The following is a 22,649-nucleotide window of genomic DNA, read 5'->3' as shown; positions in this document are numbered from 1 at the left end:
GTGCACCCACCCACTGAGACAGTGGAGCTGATCTACTGGGAGCTCACCAAGGCCAGCTGGACTGTGACCGAAAAAGCATGGGATAAAACCGGACTCTCTGAACATGGCGAACAATGAGGGCTGATGAGAGGCCAAGGACAATGGCACGGGGTTTTGATCCTACTTAATGTGCTGGCTTTGTGGAAGCCTAGCCAGTTTGGATGTTCACCTTCCTAGATATGGACGGAGGGGGGAGGACCTAGGACTTACCACAGGGCAGGGAATCTGGACTGCTCTGTGGACTGGAGAGGGAGGGGGAGAGGAGTGGGGGGAGGGGTAGAAGGGTGGGAGGAGGGGGAGAAGGGTGGGAGGAGGGGGAGGGAAATGGGAGGCTGGGAGGAGGTGGAAACTTGTTTTTTGTTTATGTTTTTTTTCTTCTTTTCTTAATAAAAAAAAATTATAAAAAAAAAAATAATCCCATGTGTATTTTATCTTTCATTTTGAAATCTGTAGTCTTATAAACAAAAGTTGATCATAGATCATATAGAAGTTGCTTCTAGAAATAGTACTTAATTTCATATTTGAGAAAGAACTAAATCCCATGTTAACATGTTTTGACTACACTGGGCTACCTAAGATAATATGGTCACTTTCTGAAATGCACTAAATTCAACAGTAAATTATTTCTTTAGTACAGTACTCTTCTTGGCTATCATGGATTACATATACAAAGGTATGATTACATTTTGTTAAGTTCACTTTTGTACTTACTTAAGTGATGAGTGCTTTTAAAATGGAAGCGCTTCAGCCTAGCCTAAATCCAATGATCATTTATAACTTAAGAAGAACTAAATGAAAAGATTTGTCTGCCACATAGTCCTAAGCCAAACTGATGATGCTGTTTTGATTGCTACCCACTAAGGTTATATCTAATACAATAGGTAGTAAAAGATAGCCACCTCTAATGCCACCTTTCATGAGACAGAAGGGGGCAAGAGGACACATATGCAGTCCTCCAAGGCTGGCAGAACTCAAGGCTTCAATGAGTGGGGAAGATCTCCATGTTGGGAGTCATTATATATATTGTGATCCTGCAGTGGGTCAGAATCCACAAAATAGAGTTCCCCTGCATGGATGTCAGAAAAATTAGCCAAAAATTCAGCAGGATTAAAGCCAACCCACACTGTATACCTATAGTCTATTGTACGTATAGAGTAGCCCATGATCTTTATATCTTTTAAGCTTGGCTTGTCAGAATTCCACTGAGGGGAATCTGCAGGCCGGGGGTACAGACTATAGGCAATTGACTCCCGGGGATTACCAAGAAAGTGTGGATCCTCTTCCAAGTCATGGAGCTGTAAATGCCTCTGGAGATTCTGGCCTTCTCTGCAGAGCTCAACATGAAAAGAAGGGATGGGGCACCAAGGAGGAACTTGTAGTCCGGCAAGTCCAGCAAGTGTGGGGAAGAGAGATACAAGTTCCACAAGGTCCGTGACGTGCCCACCTGAAACAGGAAGCAGCACAGCTTGTCTGGTACACCGCAGAGCCAACCACCTGGTACCCATTTCATTTTCATATACAACATCCAATTTTTAGAAAAAGAAGCTTAGAAATGCTGCCTCTACAGGACGTTTCCCTTCACTAACAGTAACAGTGAAGGTGTTTCCTGCCTGCTGGAAGCATTTTTAAACTACTTAAATTTTGGAGCCAAATAATTGATCCAGACAAGTTCAACCAATTACACCTCTACCCATGGTGTAAAAGTCTATTGAAGATTATTCATTTCTAAATATTTGTTTTTGATTCATATTTTGTTTTTATTATGGTAAAATACACAAAACTTGAGAGTTACAACCCAACCATTTTTTAGTCACAATACATGTATTCACATTGTGTCATCATCATTATCACTTCTGCAATTCATTTTATATCTGTCCCCACCACCTCAGCACTTAACTCTTTACTATCAACTGAGGACACTCATTCTACTTTCTAGAACTATGAATTTGACTACTAGACTACAAGAGATATCTCATGGGAATGGTCTCAGACCACATTTGATCCTTTGTGCCTGGTTTAATTCACTTAACATGAGTCCTCCAGGTTCATCTATTCTATAGGATACACTGGCATTTCCTTTCTCTTAAAGGATGAATAATATTCTACTGAATACATATATCACATTATGTATATCCACCATAGACTGAGAGCAGAAAACAACTACTGGAGGAGACTCACCACAAGCCTACAGGCCATCTCTTAGAATTGCCAAGCTCCCTTGCAACTTATGTCGAGAACTCTAGGGCCATAGCTTTTATGAGTCATCAACCATGTTCATGTGGGCTATTCAGCAATGCAGCTGCTTCTGAGTCATCAGTGCTCCTGTGAGGATCCTCTCACCCATCTTCCTATTAGTAACCCCAATAAAACTCACTAATTCACCAAGTTAGGCTTTGGTGTAATTGTTACTTTGGTCTGTTGTGGGTTCCCTTTCCAGAGGTGAGGAGATGTGTATGCACATATGTGCTGCATCTCCCTAGAAAAAAAAAACACCACTATGAAAGCAGAAGGCAACATGACCTAATGTATACATCATTGGAGAAAACAATCTAGCCAAGAGGAACTAGGACTGTGGGACGTTGCACAGAAAGAATGGTCTGGATACTTGTCAAGAGGAAGAAGAGATGAGGAAGCAAACCGGTCATGAAAGGCCTTGATAGCCATTGTAAAGAAATTTCCTCAGTGAGATGGGCACACAGGAGGGCTGGATTTTGGCGGTTCCGTTTTTGGTTTTAACTTTCACCTTTACAGTGGTAGGGATAAAAGTTGAGGCTCAGTCCATTCAGATAGGAACTCCACCACTGAGCTATATCCCTACCTCTGCTTTGAGTTTCAAAATTGTTACTTGAGAAGGAAACAGTCTAGGGCACAAGCAAGGAGACTTCAGAAACTTGCTACACCAGAAGGCTGGTGGCAGTGGAATTAATGAGAATGGGGCAGAGAAAGATTCTGAATGGAAAGGAGAATGCTTGCTGATGGACTGCATAGCACACATGGAATAAAGAAAAAAGATGGGTTGAAAAGACTCAGAATTTTCTTTTTTCATTACCTGGGATTCAAACCAGGTCCCTATGCATGCTAGGCAAATGTTCTACCATTGAGCTAGATCCTGGGCCTGAATTTTGATTTTTGAGTTGAGTTTTCAGTTAGTTACAGAGATTGGCCTTGAACTCAATCTGTATCTCAGGCAGGTTTTAAGCATGTGATCTCTTATACCTCAGCCTCTCAGTAGCCATGATTACAAATCTCTCTACAGGATTTTTTTGTTGGTTGGTTTGCAGGTTGTTGGTTTTTTTTTGGGGGGGGGTCGTGGCTGCAGGCTTTTTTTTTTGTTTGGGGGCCAACAAGTTTCAAAAAAAGTCCTATCAGATTTGTCCCAGCAATAAAGAATCAAGCTCATGCCATGAAACTCTATAACTTTTCTCTTGGTGTTGGGAAAGAAACATAGAGCATGAATCATACAAAATTAAAAATGCAAAAAGAAAATTGGATGATATAAGCAAACTCAGAAATCTAGAAAGGCCAGAATGATGATCTAAAACCATGATCAATTTACATAGCAATGAACATAAAGTGCAAGACATAGGTATTAAAGATGGAGCCCGGGGCCAGTCAGTCTAGAAAAGGGAACACCTGACTTAGTGTAGCTCACAGAAAAGCACTCTGAAAAGAGAAATGTCACTGGAAGTATGTAACTGGCACCTGAAAGTGTACCAGACAGGAAAGTCAGGATATAACACTCAAGAACCTACATCTGCCATTTCACACAGGTAGGAAGAGTGCCTGTTTTTCAAGGCTGTGAAGGCATAGTATGTAGAAATGAAAGAAAATGCCCTTTGCTGCTGGGAGTACAGAGCATATTAACCTGGTGTGTTTTAGTAGATCAATGAGCTCCAAAATGGAAAACACCTCTCAGTAAGCACTGGGTCCCCCAAAAAAGCATGCGCACCAAACATTCCACTCATATGTTGGAGAGACTTTGTCTCAGCAGGCTACAAACACTTCCTCTAAGGTCTGACATGTTGCTATCACCTCCAAACAGCCCTCCCCACCTTGGGAATATCACTTGCTCCTTACCCTCTGTAATTTCTAAGGGCCCCGATATACAGTGACCATTCTTGTCAACTCTAGCTCTGCCATGCATTCTCAACCTAGTACATGGGAGATGCTTAAAAAAAATATATGAACACTAAACAATATTGAGAATGAATTCCAACACACCACAAAGTGGGACAGCTAGTGTCTGATGAAGTAATTCCCATCTAAACCAAAGGTGCTCTCACTGCAAGGCACTGTCATTTCTATATATATTATACCTGGATCCATCGACTCTGAGGTGGAATCAAAGGGGTCCTGGTAAGGAAAAAGCTTCTTGCCTGCTCCAGGAAGTGGGGTTGTCTTTCCAGGAACATAGAACATCAGTGGCACACGTGTAGTGATGTCAAAATTGCTGTATTTAGCCCATTCTCCGTGTTCACCTAGGGCCCACCCTGGGCCATAAAAAGCACACAATGAAAGAGAATTAGTGACAATATTATGGTTTGTTTACTTTAGATAACATTTCATTTCTCAATGTAAAAAGCAGAGAACACTAAAGCTGATATCTGAAGGAAATTCCTCTAGAATTATAAAAGTTAGTTCACATAAATGCTGCTTTATTAGAAGGCAGATATCTATCCACAAAGAAGAAACCTTCAAATGGGACAACCTTAAATTCTCAAACTATAGTATCTTTTTTTAAAAGTAACTAGAAATTCACACACACATTGAATTTTATCTGTTCAAAAGGCTCCAAATAAATGCACCTCTCCTGACAAGCCAAGTACCTGTCCACACTTTAGTATCTATTGGGCACATATTCTACCACTCAGCTGTACTGAGCAGTTCTTCCTGGATGATAGGGTCCTAAAAGTTAATCACTCCACTACCTTGCCCTGTGTCCTAACTCTTGGCTATGACATGGGCTTCAAGTTCTTAATACTGAGGTTGAATGACTGAAGAGCAACAGAACTATGCACAAGATAAGAATACCTTGAATTTTTTAAAGACATATCATGTACATTCATATGTGAAAGAAATGGAAAAAAAAAGAAAAAATAATCCAAATTTTCAGTCCTGAGTAAGAAAAAGAAATCTTCAGCATTCATTTAAAGTGTCCACTCTAAAAGATAATGTCTCAACCTACTTATATATAAGCAAGCTTTAAAGACAAAAGTGAGTGACAATGATTGTATGTGAAGAATCTCATGTTATAAAAACAACCACAGACACTAAAAGCTTGAGTGAACTGAGGAAAGTGCAGGCATACACCTGTACTTTATCACAGTCAAATTTGGTGACTTTTGCCAAGGGAGGTTGCAGAGACTAGCCTTCAAATTCCCTTATTCATTCTTCAAACAATGCTGGAGCTACAAACAAGTGTCAGAACTATTAAGAGATTATGGTCAAGAGGAAAGAGTGCTTACTGCTCTTGCAGAGAGCTGGAGTTCAGTTCCCAGGACCTATGTCTGGTGAATCACGTCCAGCTGGTCTCCAAGGATACCCACACTCACATAGCAGATACTTATATAGACATACACACATAAATAAAGGTAAGATAAACTGGGGCTGCAGAGATGGCTCAGCAGTTCAGAGCACTGGCTGCTCTTCCAGAGGATCTGGCTTTGAGTCTTTGCAGTACCCACATAGAGGCTCACAAGCAACTGTCTAACCCAGTCTCTGGGGATTTGACTCTCTTCTGGCCATCTGAGGCACTGCACGTATGTGATGTGCAGACATACATGCAGTTTTGACACCCATATGCATTTAAAAATCAAATAATGATGATAAAATAACTCTTGAGAGAGAGGGGGAGAGAGGGGAGATTATGGTCTTAGAAACTCAGACTGATCTCCTTAGCAGTCTTCTACTCAGAAGGACATCACGTTATTGAGGATGTGCAAGGGCTCTGGCAATCTGTCCATCCTTCTGTCTGTAACACTGGAGACGTAAGACAGGAGTGTTCAAAAAGTCTGAAGGAGCTCAATAAGTTTTCCAGATTATCACCTCTGTGGACTGGGTGAGGGGAAGCCCTGCTCTCTCCAAGACAAAGCAGCCACGACCCAGTGCGTTTGTAGGGCACTAGCACAGTTGTTCCTGTGTAGCATGAAGCTAAAAGATTGCAGGTTAAGAGGCTTAGGGGACACAAAAGTGAGAAGTCCAGCAGTGGAACATCAGGAGTCAGCTCTGGGAAGTTTGACTGATGTGCATGCACAGAACTAGCAGGGAAATAAACTGAGCTCTCATTTGGCATTCAAAATATGGAGTACACAGGCCTTCAGCAACTCTAGAGGGCGCAGCACTTAGCCTAATCCACAACATTCAGCACAGAGTTGTTGTTATTAGTTCATAACTAAATAAATAAATATTCTTTTGCTAAGCTCCTTTCTAGGCTGCTATAACCAGGAACAAATATGTGAACAGATACAGAGATCAACAGACATTATGCAGAGTAAGAGACCCTGAAATACTCATCAGCCCTAAACGGGATGTCTCCATCAGTTCCCTCCCTTCAGGATTCGGGGAACCCTGTGGAAAAGGAGGCAGAAAGAGTGTAAGAGCCAGAGGGGATGGAGGACACCAGAACAAGGCCGTCTGAATCAACATGATAAAAGCTCATATGAACTCAGAGACTTGAGGCAGCATGCACAGGGCTTAAACAGGTCTGTACCAGGTCCTCGGAGTATATATAATGGCTTCCAGTTTAATGTTTTTATGGGATTCCTGACCCTCCTCCATCAGCAAACAAGTGGATCTGATTCTTGTGTATTCTCTTAGGCTCTTTTCCCACTGTTTTTCTTGTCCAACTCCAATGTGTTAGCTTTTAATTTATCTTATATTTTATTTTAATATCCCTTGGAATCAGATAGGAAGGGAGTGGGGAGGAACTGAGAGGAACAGAAGGAAGGGAAACTCTAATCAGGACGTACTGTGTGAGGAAAAAAATCTGTTTTCAATAAAGGAAAAGGAAAAAATAAAAGATAAAAATATGTAAGAAAGAAAGCACATATCCCAAGGATTTTCTTTAGACAAGAAGCAGAGAACCTCCACATAAACGTCCTCCAGATCTCTAGATTAGAAATGGGAACTAAAACAATTTCCTCCAAGAAAGAGATATTAAGGAAGGGAGAAGGAAGGACAGTTGGATGTATCATTGGAATGCATGTGACACAAAAGCAGAAGGAACCACATTAGTGGATGAAGGCAACCAGCTAGAAGAGGAGCAGAGGGTACAGGAGAGGGCAGCAGAGGGGAAGAATAACTTTAATAGAGAATAATGACATATATTTGATGATGCTGTAATGAAGCCCATAACTATATATATTAACTTTTTTAAAATGTGCATGAGGACTGGAGGGGTTGTTCAGCAGTTCACAGGAAGAGCATTTCCTGCTCTTCCAGAGGACCCAAGTTTAATTCCTAGCACCCATGTAAGGCAGTTCACAACTGTCTATGACTCCAGCAGCAGAGGCTCTGAAACCCTCTTCTGTCATCTCCTGTACCCTCTGCTCCTCTTCTAGCTGGTTGCCTTCATCTCATATATCCAAAATGGAGGGCCAAGAACAAGTAAATTGCTCTTAAAAGCTCCCCATGATCCTGAACTAAGAGCACTGCTGTTTTACACAACAGTATACCCCTGTGTATGTAGAAATTGCCCAACATGTGCTTCATAGGAAATTGTAGGGCCCTGGTCTCCCTTATTCCTGGGGTGCATTTGCGGGGACAGTTTATGATCAGCTAACTAAGCTTCCTGTGTGTTTCTATGCTCTCCCTGCCCCACCTGCAGGGCATTTACTCCATTGTTAATATGGTAATTTCCCACCTGCCTGGGCTGAGATCCTTGTGCAGCAGTTAGATACATAAAGATTTCCCCAAGTCTGAATAAACTGGCATTCAGCTGGTCTCCTTTTGAATGACCCTGGTCTCTCTGTGTGTTCTTTTCAATCTCCAGGCCCTCGCTAGACTCGCATTAGGTACAGGGGCACGCGAACTGTACCGAGGGTGTAACACAAAATCAGGTGTTACAGGAAATTGAGATGTTCAATTCACCAGTGCACTGCAAAATGCTTACCATGATCAGAAGTGAAAGCAATAATTGTGTTGCTGGTCAGATGAAGATCATCCAAAGCACTCAAAAGATGCCCAACCTGAGTATCCAAATAGGACACAGAAGCAAAGTAGCTCTGACGGATTTTCCGCTGCAAATGAAAAGAATATTACAAGAGTAAAAGCAACTTTAAATGCCTTGGCATACAAAGAGTATGCCTGAACATCTCTCCCAATCCCAACCTCTCCATTGACTGATGATATTGTTAGCCTAAACCTAACATTCCTTTTCCTCCCTTCTGCAGCCATTTGCTTCAGAGGACAGACTAACAATCCGCAGGACCAAACTGACATGTCTGAAAACAAATCAGCTTCCACTTTAGGATACATGTCAAGACAAATGGATGGCATTAACTGTTCCTGTCTCTGGTCTGCATATTCTGGAGTCTCTAGAAATGACCACTGAAACAGAAAATGATCCCTTAATCCTTGCATTTCCAGAATTACCCATTCTCTAATGAGGAGGATGCCAAAGACACCACTCTTCTCCATTCAAGCCACCAGGTGACTTGAAACACTAGAAATCGATTGCCTCCCGGCCATGGACACCCAACAGTCCAAAATCAAGGTTTGGGGAGGGCCATTTCTGAATGTTCTAGAGCAGTGGTTCTCAACCTCCCTAACACTGCAACCCTTTAATACATACAGTTCCTCATGTTGTGGTGACTCCTCAACCATAAAATTATTTCATTGCTACTTCATAACTACAATTTTGTGCCATTATAAATTGTAATGTAAGTATCTATGTTTTCTGATGGTTTTAGGTCACCCCTGTGGAAGAGTCATTCGGCCCCGAAAGAGGTTAAGACCCACAAGTTGAGAACCACCTGTGTTTCTTGGCTTGCAACAGTCATTAAAATCTGTTTCCATAATCACATGGAGCTCTTCCTGCATATGTTTCTGTCTCTGTCCTCCCTACCTGTTCTCCTTATCAGGACAAAAGTCACATTGGGTTAGAGGCTTACCTGATCAGTATGAGTACATCTTAACTTAAAGCAGACTACATTCTAAGGTATAAAGAGTTAAAGAGTTCAATATAGCTTTCTGGGGGTGACACAAATTAACTTCTAATAATGACCCGGAGTAGGCCTCTCCTCTGCCCACACTCTTACCAAGCAAGAAATGGCAACTGATTAACTTCATGGACCAAGGTTTTAAGTGTAGCTCGTTTCTAACAAACTCTCAATGAGCAGAAGAATAATAAGGGGAAACCCAAGAGGAACTGCTGGAACTGCTAGCCAGCCTACACCCACAAGTAAAGGAGCCATAAACCTTTCCTGGACTGACTCCTGAATACTGTTCATGGGCCTTAAGGCAAATACTATTCTTCCTCCCAACTACGCCCCAAGCAGTAAGAAACAAAAGAACCATTTACCAAATCAGTCCCATTTTCTACTATCCTGAGGGCCTCTAACTCATGAGATGGACCTGTAAGATATCCTACTTGTCATTGCTAGGGTAATGGCAGTCATGAGACTTGTCCCTTCATCTGCTTGCTATGCTTATAGAAGGATCATGCTGAACCTCTACCTACATTTACTGTTTAGTAAATTAACTTTTCAGTCTGGAGCCTGGAGAACTTTAGGCAGACACCTCCTGCCTATGCTGGTCACAGAAAGAAGGCAATAAAGAAGCAAGTATAATGCTCAGACCTATTAAGCCACTAGCTAATAAGGATACAACTATAGATAAGTAAACATACACATTATGGGAAGGGCCAGGGTTGAGACAGGTGAATGACCCTTCAAGTTACTTGGTGTAGATAAATCAGGGTCACAGAAGGCTTCTAAAGCAACAGCATACAACAGAGTGGAGTCATGGAAGAACAGGGTTCATTTGGAGCTATATGATGACATAAGAGGCAGACAAAAACAGTAAGTTAGGGCCAGATGACATACAATTGGAATTTCTTCAAGAAAATGAAAGTCTCAGGCTGTAGGCCAAGAAGGTCTTTCAAGACATAGATGCAATGCAATATAGACTGCAGGTTAGCAAAAGTCCTGTGGCAACAGCAGTCAGATTCTAAGGGCTTTAGACAAAATAGTATCAGGCCATTGCTGGTCCCTAAGAAGAATTCAGAACACTTGCTAGAAGAAAATCAGAAAAGCATGGGGTGCATACCTGTAATCCCTGCACTTGGAAAGCTGAGGCAGAAGGATCACCATGCATTTTTGTTCAGCTAGGTTTACAGAGTGAGACCTTTCTTTAAAAATGGGGAAAAAAATAAAAAACAAAATATACTACATTGGTCCAGAAAGATGTGTTCAGAGAACAGGGCAGAACTGGAATTTGGGGAGATCAAGCAGGTGTGGAGACAGGTAAGAAGCATGGTGTCAGAGGAAGATGAGAAAGCCAAGGGTGACAAAATTTCACAGTCAGAAACAGCATGATTTGCTCCCATTTGATAGGAGATAGTACAAGAGGAAGGAGAAAAGGCAGAGTAGGGGTAGTGACCTAGCCACATGGAAAACAACAGAACCAGGTGATGCAGGATGGTCATCTATGTGTTACTTTCATTGGTCAATAAAGAAACTGCCTTGGCTTTTTGATAGGCCAGCCCTTAGGTGGGTTGAGTAGACAGAACAGAATTGTGGGAGAAAGAAAGCAGAGTCAGGCAGACGCCATGCTTCTCCTACCCAAGACAGACGTAGGTTAGAATCTTCCTGGTAAGCCACCACTTCGTGGTGGTACAGATTATTAGAAATGTGTTAATCAATATGTAAGAGTAAGCCAATAAGAGGCTAGAACTAGTGAGCCAGGCAGCATTCAAATGGAAAAAAAAAAGACTGGATGTTTGTGTTCCTGCTTGGGAATGGGAACAAAGTACTCTGAGACCATGCCTGCACTCCCCACCTGGAAAGACAGTGGGATCAGTCTTAGGCAGTCGGGAGAGCATGGCAGATTTCTGCCACCATACACAGAGATGTTTCCAGGCTGTGCAGTGCTCTGCCTGGCAGATTTGGATGTAACTCAGATAAAAAGCTCATTCTCAGAGTTAAAGTGCTGAATATGGCTCCTACCTGGAGGCAAAAAAAAAGTCATGCAGTTTTAAAATGTCAGCTTTCTGGGCTGTGCTGACAGCGCGACCTCTGGCTCCTGCAGGAGACAGATCATTTGAATGGGGTTTTGTGAGTAAAATGCTTGCTTGCTTACTTGATGACAATGTGGACTTGCTGTGTGCCTGAAACTGTGCACTGGCTCATGGGCACCAAATGGCTCTGAGGAAGGAGCAGCAGCTCCACCATGCTGAACTTTGCTGACCTCAGGCAGGAGCTATCGTAATTATCATAATAACTGGGCAGTTAAGGTTTAGAATGGGAAGGAAACAGGCCGTACCATACTATCTCTTCATGGTGCAACTTAAGTTTTTAAGAAGTGCTCCTGGACAGTAAAAAGGTTACAGGCAATGCAATAGGACAGATTCAGACATAAAAGACCTCTAAATGGGTCATAGTGTTAAACATACATAGGCTTGGGAGAGAGAAGAAAAAGAATATAGAGAATAAAGTTAATGCCTTAAAAAAAGGGGAAAAGTCTTTAAAGAGACAGAGTACAGATAGTTATAGATTAAAAGAAATAAAGAAAAATAAGCCACGTAAAAATGAAAAATTCACAGAGAGTTTAGATTCTGTATATTGTATTTTCTTTGAAGTTTTTGACGGTGAAGGAACTAAATACAGAGAGAAATTTCATTGTGTGAGCTGCCAAGCTGATCCAACACATATGTTCTAAAGGTATCATGACTTCCAAATTTGGGTCTAAGAACATGATGCTTTGGAAAGGGTCTTCTTTTGTTTTCACAGAAGATGAGACCCTGTGGATTGCTTCTATCCCAATATGGTATGATAGACCACGCCCTCCTGAAAGGTTGCTGTGAACACCCTCAAAAAATTACTTGACTCAACTACCAACTGAGATGAACATAGCACACAGGTTACACCATAAAAGATCTGATTAACAGCGCCCCCATACAGCAGGAAGCAGTTTGGAGAGAAATAACTGTGTCCATGTTCCCAAATATTGTTTATAAATGTTCTTTTACATTTAAAGGGGGATATGATATAGATATGAATAATTTACATTGGTATAATTTTGCTTTGTTGACATAAACTTAGGTCAATTTTGTTATATGTATATGTATTTCTGATCTTAATTAAGGTATTGTGATTGTGTAGTTCATTTAAAAATGTAATGTATAATTAGGAAATATAGGTTGTTAATGGATAATCATCAGTAATAGTCAAGCTTGTAGTCATGTTAGATTTTCTTGATATACAGAGATATATTTCAGCTAAATAGGCATTCTTCATATCTTTCAAAGACTACAGAATATGGCATTTAATGTTTTAATAACTTAGGACTTTTCAGGACAATGAGACACGTCTGCTCCTGGCAGCACCAATCTACTTAAGATGGGCATCAAATAGGCTCCTTATGGAGTTGGTTACCCATTTGAGCAAGAAACTGCTCTTGCCTGGACTGTTACATAAACTGGACACAAAAAACCTGCAGAGAGAGGACTGCTGAACTTGCCTAAAAGTGAGATGGTCTTTCGGGGTTCCTGCTACATGAAAGAGTCTGCCACACATTCTGCAGGACACAGAAAAAAGTGACTGAACTGTCTTTGAATTTTCCTGCTTCATGGAAATGTCTGCTGGATACTATGGGCCTGTAGGCCAAAGATGGATGCCCCAACGTTACAAAAGAACTTTGAGTGACTGTCCAGGCAGCAAGATGTCTCTGTGATTTCTAGAGTTTTGGAAGTTGCTTACTTCTTGTTTACTTAGGTAATATTATATCCTTCTGGAGTCTTTGATGGAGTTGAAGAATAGATAGTTATATTTTCCTTAGGTATGATAAAAGATAAAATATATATAAATATTGTAACTAATTTTTGCTTGATAACTGTTTTGCTATATTTAATTTTGTTATGTTAAATTTAAAGCCTTCCTTTTTGTTTAAACAGAAAAAGAGGAAATGATGTAGGAGGGTCATCTGTCTATGTGTTACTTTCATTGGTTAATAAAAAAAACTGCCTTGGCTTTTTGATAGGGCAGATTTAGATAGGTGGAGGAGACAGAACAGAATTATGGGAGAAAGAAAGCAGAGTCAGGCAGACGCCATGCTTCTCCTACCCAAGGCGGACAGTGGTTAGAATCTTCCCAGTAAGCCACCACTTCATGGTGGTACACAGATTATTAGAAATGGGTTAATCAAGATGTGATGTAGGTGGGTCTTCTTTCTATGTGTTACTTTTATTGGTTAATTAATAAAGAAACTGCTTGGCCTGATAGGTCAGAACATAGGTGGGTGGAGTAGACAGAACAGAATGCTGGGAAGAAGGGAAGTGAGTCAGACACCATGATTCTCCGACCTGAGATGGACGCAGGTTAAGATCTTTCCCGGTAAGCCACCACCTCATGGTGCTACACAGATTACTAAATATGGGTTAAAGCAAGATGTGAGAATTAGCCAATAAGAGGCTGGAACTAATGGGCCAGGCAGTGTTTAAATGAATACAATTTGTGTGTTGTTATTTCGGGTATAAAGCTAGCTGTGTGGGAGCCGGGCGGGATGAAAAGCAGACCTGCTCGCTTCATCACTACAAAGATGTGAGAGTTAGCCAATAAGAGGCTAGAACTAATGGGCCAGGCAGTATTTAAATGAATACAGTTTCCGTGTAATTATTCCAGGGCTAAGCTAGACATGCAGGAGCCAGGCGGGATGAAAAGCAGGCCTGCTCACCTCATCACTACAACCAGGGTCTCCACAATCATCTGCCTGGGAGTTACTCACAAGAAGGAGGCGTGTGTGTCAGAAAGTCAGGATGGATGCTTAGGCTGCAGTAGTTCTTGGGTTAATCTAATAACAGGGCTCTGGGAAGAGAGGCCAAGGTGGGGGCTAAAAATGACAAGGAGCAGTACCTAAGTGAGAGCGCTTACTTGCCTCTAGCAAGCAGAGTAGATCCGAGAAATTGTCGCTACCAAGAAAACATGCTTTACTCTTTCCCAAGCTTTCTCAGGCTTTCAGTGGATTCAGTTGTCCACACTTCTGGGCACCATTTTGTAGTAATAGGAGTGGTGGGGCTGCGTCCCAGCAGCCTGGCCGCCTGCATGGCTAGCTTTATACCCGAAATAATTACACAGACACTGTATTCATTTAAACACTGCTTGGCCCATTTCTATCTAGCCTCTTCTAGGCTAACTCTCGCACCTGGACTAGCCCATTTCTAATAATCTGCTGTAGCCCACGAGGTGGCTTACTAGGGAGATTCTAGCCTACGTCCATCCTGGGTCGGAGCCTCATCACTTGTCCAGGAGAGGGGAGCATTGTGTCTCTGCTCCAGAGAGCAGAGCTGTCGAGTCTGTGCTCACTTCCTCTTCCTCCCAGCATTTTGTTCTATTTACTCCTCCCACCTATGTTTTAACCTATGAGGCCAAGCAGTCTTTTTATTACTTAACCAATGACCTTCCTCCATCAGGCATTGGGAGGGAAGTGAGTATTTTCTAGCAGAGGAGATTATACTTTAGGAAGGGAAATCAAACAAGGTCTGTTTGTTGATCTCCTTCCTGATGACTAACTAGATTTAGGGATGAGCTTCTCTGTGTCTTACAGACCCTTACTTCCAAGGCACTTCTGCACTCTTGGCAGGTGGCAGTTCTTTCTTGGTTTCACATGCTATTTGTTTTGCTTAGTACACAGTAAACTACTAAACTTTGGGCTGCAGTTATGCTTTACAATTACGTACTTGGTCTTGGTGCTGAAGGCATGGGTTTGAGTCTCATCTAAGAGAGGCTTCCTGACTCAGCTTTTAGCTGCAAAACCCTGCAGCTCATTAAGAGGTCCTGCCATGAAACACTTAAATGGTGTTGACGAAAAGCTGAACGCATGCTTTTCAGTTTTCAGCCGTAGCAGGAAAAAAAACTGTGCCGTTTGAAAATGTCGGCTTTCTGGGCCATCCTGCCAGGGCAAACTCTGACTGTTTGAGGCAGGAGGGCCAACTACAGAGAGAGGACTTGTGTGTTGTCTGTGGACATAATGCTGCAACTTACTTGCTGGCAGGAACCTTGAAATACCATAGAGTTGTGGCAGTAAACATGGCTACAGCGAGTACCTCAGCCATGAGGCTGGAAAGCTAAGGAATGGACTGGATCTAGCTGGCAAAGCCAAGGCTTTAGTCCTACTGATATTGCTTGGTACATTAAAGACTCATGTGGTCAGAAAAAAGGAGATATACAGTAAAGAGAGATTCAAAGACAAAGAAAATTTCTAAATGGTTTACTGTGTGTTAAAAATATATGCAGACTAAAGCTGAAGTTCTTAAAGTAAAAAACAAAAAAAAAGGAAGAGAGTAGTTGGGTGTGGTAGTACACACCTTTAATCCCAACACTTGGGAGGCAGAGGGAGATTGACCTCTGTGACTTCAAGGTGTGGTAGCACACACCTTTAATCCCAGTGCCTAGAAGGCAGGGACAAACAGATCTCTGTGAGTTCAAGGTGTAGTGGCATACACCTTTAATCCCAATGCCTGGGAGGCAGAGACAGGCGGATCTCTGAGAGTTCAAGGACAGCCTGGTCTGCAGAGTTATTCCAGGTCAAAGATACAGAGAACCTGTCTCAAAAAGCAAAAAGTAAAAATAAATGAAATAGAGGTTAAAATAAAGCGCACAAAGATGGAAAATACACAGAGAATTTTGATACTGTATGCTATTATGCTCTCTTTGAATTATTTGAATGCTGAGGAAAGAGCAACAGCTGCTAAAAGATATTTATTTATAAATGCTGCTGAACTAATTCAACATAGTTATTTTGAAAATGCCTTGACTTTGAAAGTTGGATCTAAGGACATGATGCTTTGGAAAGGAGTTTCTTATTTTGTTTTCACAGAGGATGAGACCCTGTTCATTTCTTCTATTCCGATATGGTATGATGGACCACGCCCTCCTGAAGGGTTGCTGTGAACATCTTCAGAAAATTGCTTCGCTCAACTGCCAACTGAGATGAAACTAGCACACACGTTGTACCATGAAAGACCTAATTAACGACGCCCCCATTCAGCAGGAAGCAGTTTGGAGAGAAAAAACTGCGCCCATGTTCCCAAATATGGTTTATAAACATTCTTTAACATTTAAAGGGGGATATGATATAGATATGAATAATTTGTATTAGTATAGATTTTGCTTTATTGATAGAGATTTAAGGTCAATTTTGTTATATGTATATGCATATTTCTGCTATTAAGATATTGCGATTGTGTAGTTCATTAAAAATGTAATGTATAATTAAGAAATATAGGTTAATGGATAATCATCAGTAATAGTCAAGCTTGTAGTCATGTTAGTTAGATTTTCTAGATATATAGAGATATATTTCAGTTAGATCGGCATTCATATCTTTCAAAGAGTACGGAATATGCTATTTAATGTTTTAATAACTTAGGATTTTTCATGACAATGAGACATGTCTGCTCCTGGCGGCACCAATCTACTTCGAGAGGTAGATGGGCATCGAAGAAGATCCTTATGGAGTTGGATAGCCATTTGGGCAAGAAACTGCTCTTGCCTGGACTGTTGCATAAAATGAACACAGAGAACCCGCAGAGAGAGGACTGCTGAACTTGCCTAAAGGTGAGACGGTCTTTTGGGGTTCCTGACTCATGAAAGAGTCTGCAAGACATTCTGCAGGACACAGCAGAAAGTGACTGAACTGTTTTTGGAATTTCCTGCTTGATGAAAATGTCTTCTGGATACTATGGGCCTGAAGGCTGAAGATGGATGCCCCAAGGGTATAAAAGAACTTTGGGTGACTGTCCAGGCAGCGAGATGTCTCTGTCATTTCTACAGTTTTGGATTTCTTGTTTGTTTAGGTAATATATTCTTCTGGAGTCTTTGATAAACTTGAAGAATGGTTAGTTATAGTTATAGTTTTCCATTGTTATGATAAAAGATAAGGTAGATATAAATATTGTAACTGTAATTCTTGCTTAACAACTGTTTTGTTATATGTAATTTTGCTATGTTAAAGTTAAAGCCTTTCCTTTTTGTTTAAACAGAAAAAGGGGAAATGATGGAGGAAGGTCATTGGTTAAGTAATAAAAAGACTGCTTGGCCTCATAGGTGGGAGGAGTAAACAGAACAAGATGCTGGGAGGAAGAGGAAGTGAGCACAGACTCGACAGCTCTGCTCTCTGGAGCAGAGACACAATGCTCTCCTCTCCTGGACACGTGATGAGGCTCTGACCCAGGATGGACGTAGGCTAGAATCTCCCTAGTGGGCTACAGCAGATTATTAGAAATGGGCTAGTCCAGGTGTGAGAATTAGCCTAGAAGAGGCTAGATAGAAATGGGCCAAGCAGTGTTTAAATGAATACAGTGTCTGTGTAATTATTTCGGGTATAAAGATAGTCGTGCAGGTGGCCAGGGTGCTGAGGACACAGCCCCGCCACTCCTATTACTACAAATGCCCTTAAGCAAGTGTTCTAAGTACCAAACTAGCAAGTTCAACTGATATTCAGCTTTAGTCCACACAAAATGATTCCTGATACATTTATTTTCAAAACGGAGCAGGGCATAGTCTACCTGATGACTATTCTCATCCTGAACTGCCAGCTAGGTTTCAGAAGAAAGCTCCTGAGCCTAGCAGTTATAATCAATGTACAAAAGGCTCTTGGAGACACTCAAGCTGTCCCCTCTGGTGATAAGCATCATCATCTGAATGGATCTAGCACTTTGAAGACACTTTACACTCCCGGATGCCTGCACTGACAAGCTCCCCTGGTTGGGCATCAAAATAACTACAGTCCCAGCTTCCCAAGTAAGGAATGAAAGTCAAAGTCAGCAGCATGGCTAAGTCGTGGCAGCACTGAGACCACAACCAGGTGCCCACATCCTTGATGCTATCTATTGCCCAGGTAGTCTATTCTGCTTCCAGAGATGCCCATGGCAGTGAAAAGCCAAAGTAATGTGAATGCTGTCATTAAAAAGGGATTTGAGTGGAGTGTAATATAATGGGAAATATTTACTCGGGTTATAAAATTATAAACATGACATTGTAGTGGTATATTATTTGTATTTTGATAAATAAATCTTGCCTGAAGACCAGAGGCAAAGCTAAAGCCACTAGAGGTCAGACAATGATGACACATACCTTTAATCCCAGGATTTGGGAGGCAGAGTCAGACAGATCTCTGTGAGTTCAAGGCCACCCTGGGCTACACAAGATCAATGCAGAAATAAATCCAGGTGGTGGTGGCCTACACCTATAATCCCAGTACTAGGTGTTGCAATCTGCTGGCCTGGCCTGTAACCTGGGTACTCTGTCCCTTCAAGAGACAAGCCCTGCCCACTCCTAATCCCCCCTTCTCTATCTCTCTCTGTCCACCCTTCTTCTGAAGAGGCAGTCTCTGCCTCTCCCTCCCCTCTTTTTCCTGTCTTTCTCTGTCTCCCCTTCTCCTACCTCCATAACCTCTTACTTTTAAACCATTCCCAATACCCACTAAATAAACTCTTATACGTAAGCTTTCTCTGCTTGGTGTATCTGTCCATATCCCACCCACCAGGGCACCTGCTATGGGTCACCAGCCACAGCCCCTCGTGGGACCAGGACAGCCTAAGGTCACCCGCATCATGAATGATAACAGTAGGGAATCAGGCCTTTAATCTCAGCACTAGAGGGAAATGAGAGAAGAAAAAGAGGTTGCCAGCTTAGTTTGAGGTTGCCCAAGCCTTGGTAGAGGTAAGACTTCTCTAGTAGCTTGACTGCCTTTCTTTTCTGCTTTTCAGGTTGAACCTCAATTTCTGCCTCTGGGATTTTATTATTCATGCTACACAACATGAGTACAAATCAGAAAAATACTATGTCCAAAAAACAGGCAGGAGTACATCAAACACAGCTTTCCTCGGCGTGGTGCAATTACACCTTTATATTCTTTGCTTTCTTTCCATTCTTGAAATCAAGTGATCCTTCTGTCAGTGTTTTAAAGTGATGGCTATGCTTCATTTAGGAAGTGAACAACCAGTTTATCAGGCAGTATTCAAAGCCAGAACTTGACACCCAACTTCCTTCCTCTTTCTGACATGACTCACAGAGAAAGCATTACCTCCACCAAGCTGTAGCTCTTATGTGGACATCAAGTCCACACAGGCCCTCTAGACATCCGAGGTCCTGAGATGTGGTTGCCTCATACCCAGCTTTACAGACAGGCACTCTGCAAGGCACAGGCTCAGGTCCAGGGCTGGACTGTCACCAGAGCTGCGTCTGCAACAGCTAATGCACTTCCGCAACCCAAGCAGCTCAAGTCCCAAAGCGTTACCTCCAACAGCTAGAGGAAAAACCATTTCTTTCTCTTCTCTTTCATTGAGACTATGAATGTGAAACTAGGCTAAAGAACTGTTTTGTTGGTGTTGCTGTTTCATAGAAATGTCGCAATGACCAAGTTACCCAGCCTGTCAGGAAAGATAACTACAAACAGCCCCAACCCAGCAAGGGATTCCACTATTCAGGAACAGAAACAGAGAGCCCAGGCTTTGGTAATTTGACAGTACCAGGGTGAAAGACTTTCCCAACCGACATGGTCACGTAGCCATTCTCCTTGAAGTACTGGGGGATGGTGGAAAAATTCCCCGAGTGTACTCTCCAGTAGGAATTGAAGTCATACAGGCGGGTGGTGTCAGGCCTCCTTCCGGTGAGGAAGGACACTCGACTTGGTGCGCACACGGCTTGCTGTTAGGGAGCAGAAGCAAATGTCAACATCATCACAGCCAAATGTATCTGCAGTCTTCAAGGTAACTAAGCAACCCCCCTAGGTCCTCAGCAACCGCCAGGCAGCTGAGTCATGCAGATCTCCAGGCTAACCAGTGGGATTTGGGCCTCCCCCAGGTACTAGAGATTATTGTCTTCTGAACAAAGGAAGACAGTCATCAGGCTTTCCAAACAGCAGGCATAGTCTCCACCCAAGGAGGAGAGGAGCCTTGCAGGTACAAGCTTCCTTTTAAGTGGAGAACAGGTTAGCCTAGGCCTCCATTTTCCAAGCTCTGCTTCCCTCTTTCAAGATCATCTCTAGGGCAGCAACATTCAACTCCCTGCTGTGTATACACAAAGAGACACTTACCCACACCAAAAGGTTCCCAAACATACCTGTGCAAAGGCATTCTGAAAGAGAATGCTGTGGGATGCCAGCTGGTCAATGTTTGGGGACCTCACTAGCTTATCACCATAACAGCCCAGGGAGGGGCGAAGATCATCCACAATGATCAGAAGGACATTCAGAGCATCTGCACAGGAGGGAGGGGCTTTGGTTACATCACATGCCCTGACAATGAAACCCCACCACCACCACCATCAAGGTAATGAGAAGATCAAGGCTGGCCCCAGTTCCTTAACAGTCCATCTAGAGAGGAGCAACCAGGGCTCTGCTTCAGCTAAGGTCAGCATCTTATGTGTCAGCCATGTCTTCACACCTAGATGAAGAAGAAAGACAGGGACTTGGGGAGGGAGGTGGGGGGATGAAAGAACGAAGAGAAGGTATAGAGGAGACAGATGAAAAATGGAAAGACAGTTAAATGAAGGAAGGACAGATAGAAGGGAGGGAGAAGGAAGGAAAAGACAGATGGAAGGAGGGAGGGAGAGACGGGGGGAGGGAGGGGGATGGAAGGAAAAGGATGGACTGCTAGACAGATGGACTGTGCACCGCACCAGTGGATGGGCCCACACCCATGTGAGTATGAGAAGCACAAACTGAACTCAGTGGGTTATAAAAACAAAAAGAGGACGTGATGTTGAGGGGGGTGGAGTTAGGGGGGAGGAATAGGGGTGAGACAAAAATATATGTCGCATGCACTTATGAAATTCTTCAAAAATTAATGAAAAAAGAAAGATGGGATGATGGAGAAAAACATGATGGGACAGAAAGGAGGGGAAGAGGTAGGAAGGAGGAATGATGAAAGATTAATGCCAGCTGAACAGATGGAAGGAAGGAAAAGATGGCTAGAGGGTAAGCAGGAATAAAATGGGGGGGGGGGTGAATGAAGGAGGCGAAAAAAAGAACGTAGGATGGATGGAAGAAGAAACATCGGCAGAGACAGAGACAGAGTTGGACAGGGCAAAGAACGAGCAATTGGCACCTGTAGCAGAGTTGCCTTGAGCTGCGGACTCCAGGGCGAAGCAGAAGGAGCCTACCAACAAGCTGAAGCCAAGAAGGCGCCAGTCAGGCGGCGGCGGCGGCGACATTGCTGCTTTGTTGCAACCTTGAAGAAAAGTGGCTTCGGGTTACAACTAGACCATTGGGTAGCTGTCGCCGCCGCCGCCGCAGCTCCAACAGACGCAAACAGAGAAAACTGCGTGACACCACAGCCTCAGGCCCAAAGACCCAGGTGCAGGCCCGCACTTGCGCAACTGCCCCCAGCTCCTCCCTCTAGAGGGTGGAGTCTGTGGTTACAGAGGTACGTGGGCATAATCAGCCATAGTGGGGGGGACCTTAACCGGAAGCACAGGGGCTGTGGCTTTTCCAGAGCACCTTTTACGAAGCGGTGACAGGACTCTTGATGTTGTGAGGGTTTTGCTATTGAACTAGTTTCTTGCTTTTTCCCTGATGGTTCTGTGCCTTTTAGCTGTAACTCCAATCTTACCCTTATCTCTCTATAAATGTTAATTTTCCTTGCTGCCCATTTTCCGAAGAAGCCCCTTAAAAACTTCCATCCTATACCTAAAAGGACCTTTTTCCCCTATTTATCAGTTAAACAAATCCTTATTAAACACTGCATACACACACACACACACACGCAAATACAATGGGCGCTGTTGGTGCTGGAGTTCTCAGTTCGTGCTCTGATTGAACTTAAAATAAACTTATAGAACGTTCCTGGGCGTTCCTGATCTGGACAAAATAAAACTGGGAGGATCTTATTATTTTATATGAGGTTGTCTAGGCAGAGCTTCACTGGTAAAGAGATAGCTAAACAAACGTGAGAAGGAAAGGACAAGCCACTTGATGTCTGTATAAAGAGGGACCAGCAATTAATGGAGCATAGTTAAGAGTGATGGCAGCTGGAGCCAGAGAGAAGAAGAGCACCAGAGAGAAGAGCAGAAATAGGCACAGTGACTGGGAATTGAACTCCTGTGGCAACAATTATTCCCTATTCATTTTGGACTGAAGACCAAGAAGGACTCTGTGTCCTATCTCTACCAAATGGAACTTCTGAAAAACTAGACCCTCTATCTATGAGTCATCCCTAACCCCTCTCTGCCCATAAAATAATCTAGCATTTGTTAGTGCAGAAACATTGATATTGTGGCATTTTACCCTCCAGGCAACATGTTAAACCAAGGGCAATAGTTTCTTCTCATATCAACACTTTGTGCTTATGCTACTAATATTTCCATTACTGTTCAAAACTGAAAAGTCTGAAAGCCTAAAACAAAGCCATTCATCAGGAAATGGGGGACAGTGGGAGTCTCCATGAGGGACAC

The 22,649-nt window shown here is 42.7% G+C and overlaps 1 protein-coding gene across 1 annotated transcript; it reads right to left on the bottom strand.

Annotated features, from left to right (window-relative positions):
* Positions 1-460: 460 nt before the first annotated feature.
* Positions 461-21,545, bottom strand: LOC121440435 (iduronate 2-sulfatase-like). Its single transcript, XM_041641192.1, has 7 exons — positions 21,305-21,545; positions 20,319-20,455; positions 19,727-19,904; positions 9,150-9,184; positions 8,150-8,276; positions 4,356-4,529; positions 461-1,483 (listed from the first exon to the last, which is right to left on the bottom strand). The coding sequence occupies exons 1-7, from the start codon at positions 21,408-21,410 to the stop codon at positions 1,011-1,013; spliced, it is 1,230 nt and encodes a 409-aa protein (XP_041497126.1). The 5' UTR covers positions 21,411-21,545; the 3' UTR covers positions 461-1,010.
* Between the last annotated feature and the right edge of the window lie 1,104 nt (positions 21,546-22,649).

The sequence above is a fragment of the Microtus oregoni genome, unplaced genomic scaffold, assembly GCF_018167655.1.
Source record: "Microtus oregoni isolate MIOR12 unplaced genomic scaffold, Mior012 000067F_ref0000223, whole genome shotgun sequence".
Taxonomy (NCBI): Eukaryota; Metazoa; Chordata; class Mammalia; order Rodentia; family Cricetidae; genus Microtus; species Microtus oregoni.
This window is presented reverse-complemented; position numbering and strand designations above follow the sequence as displayed.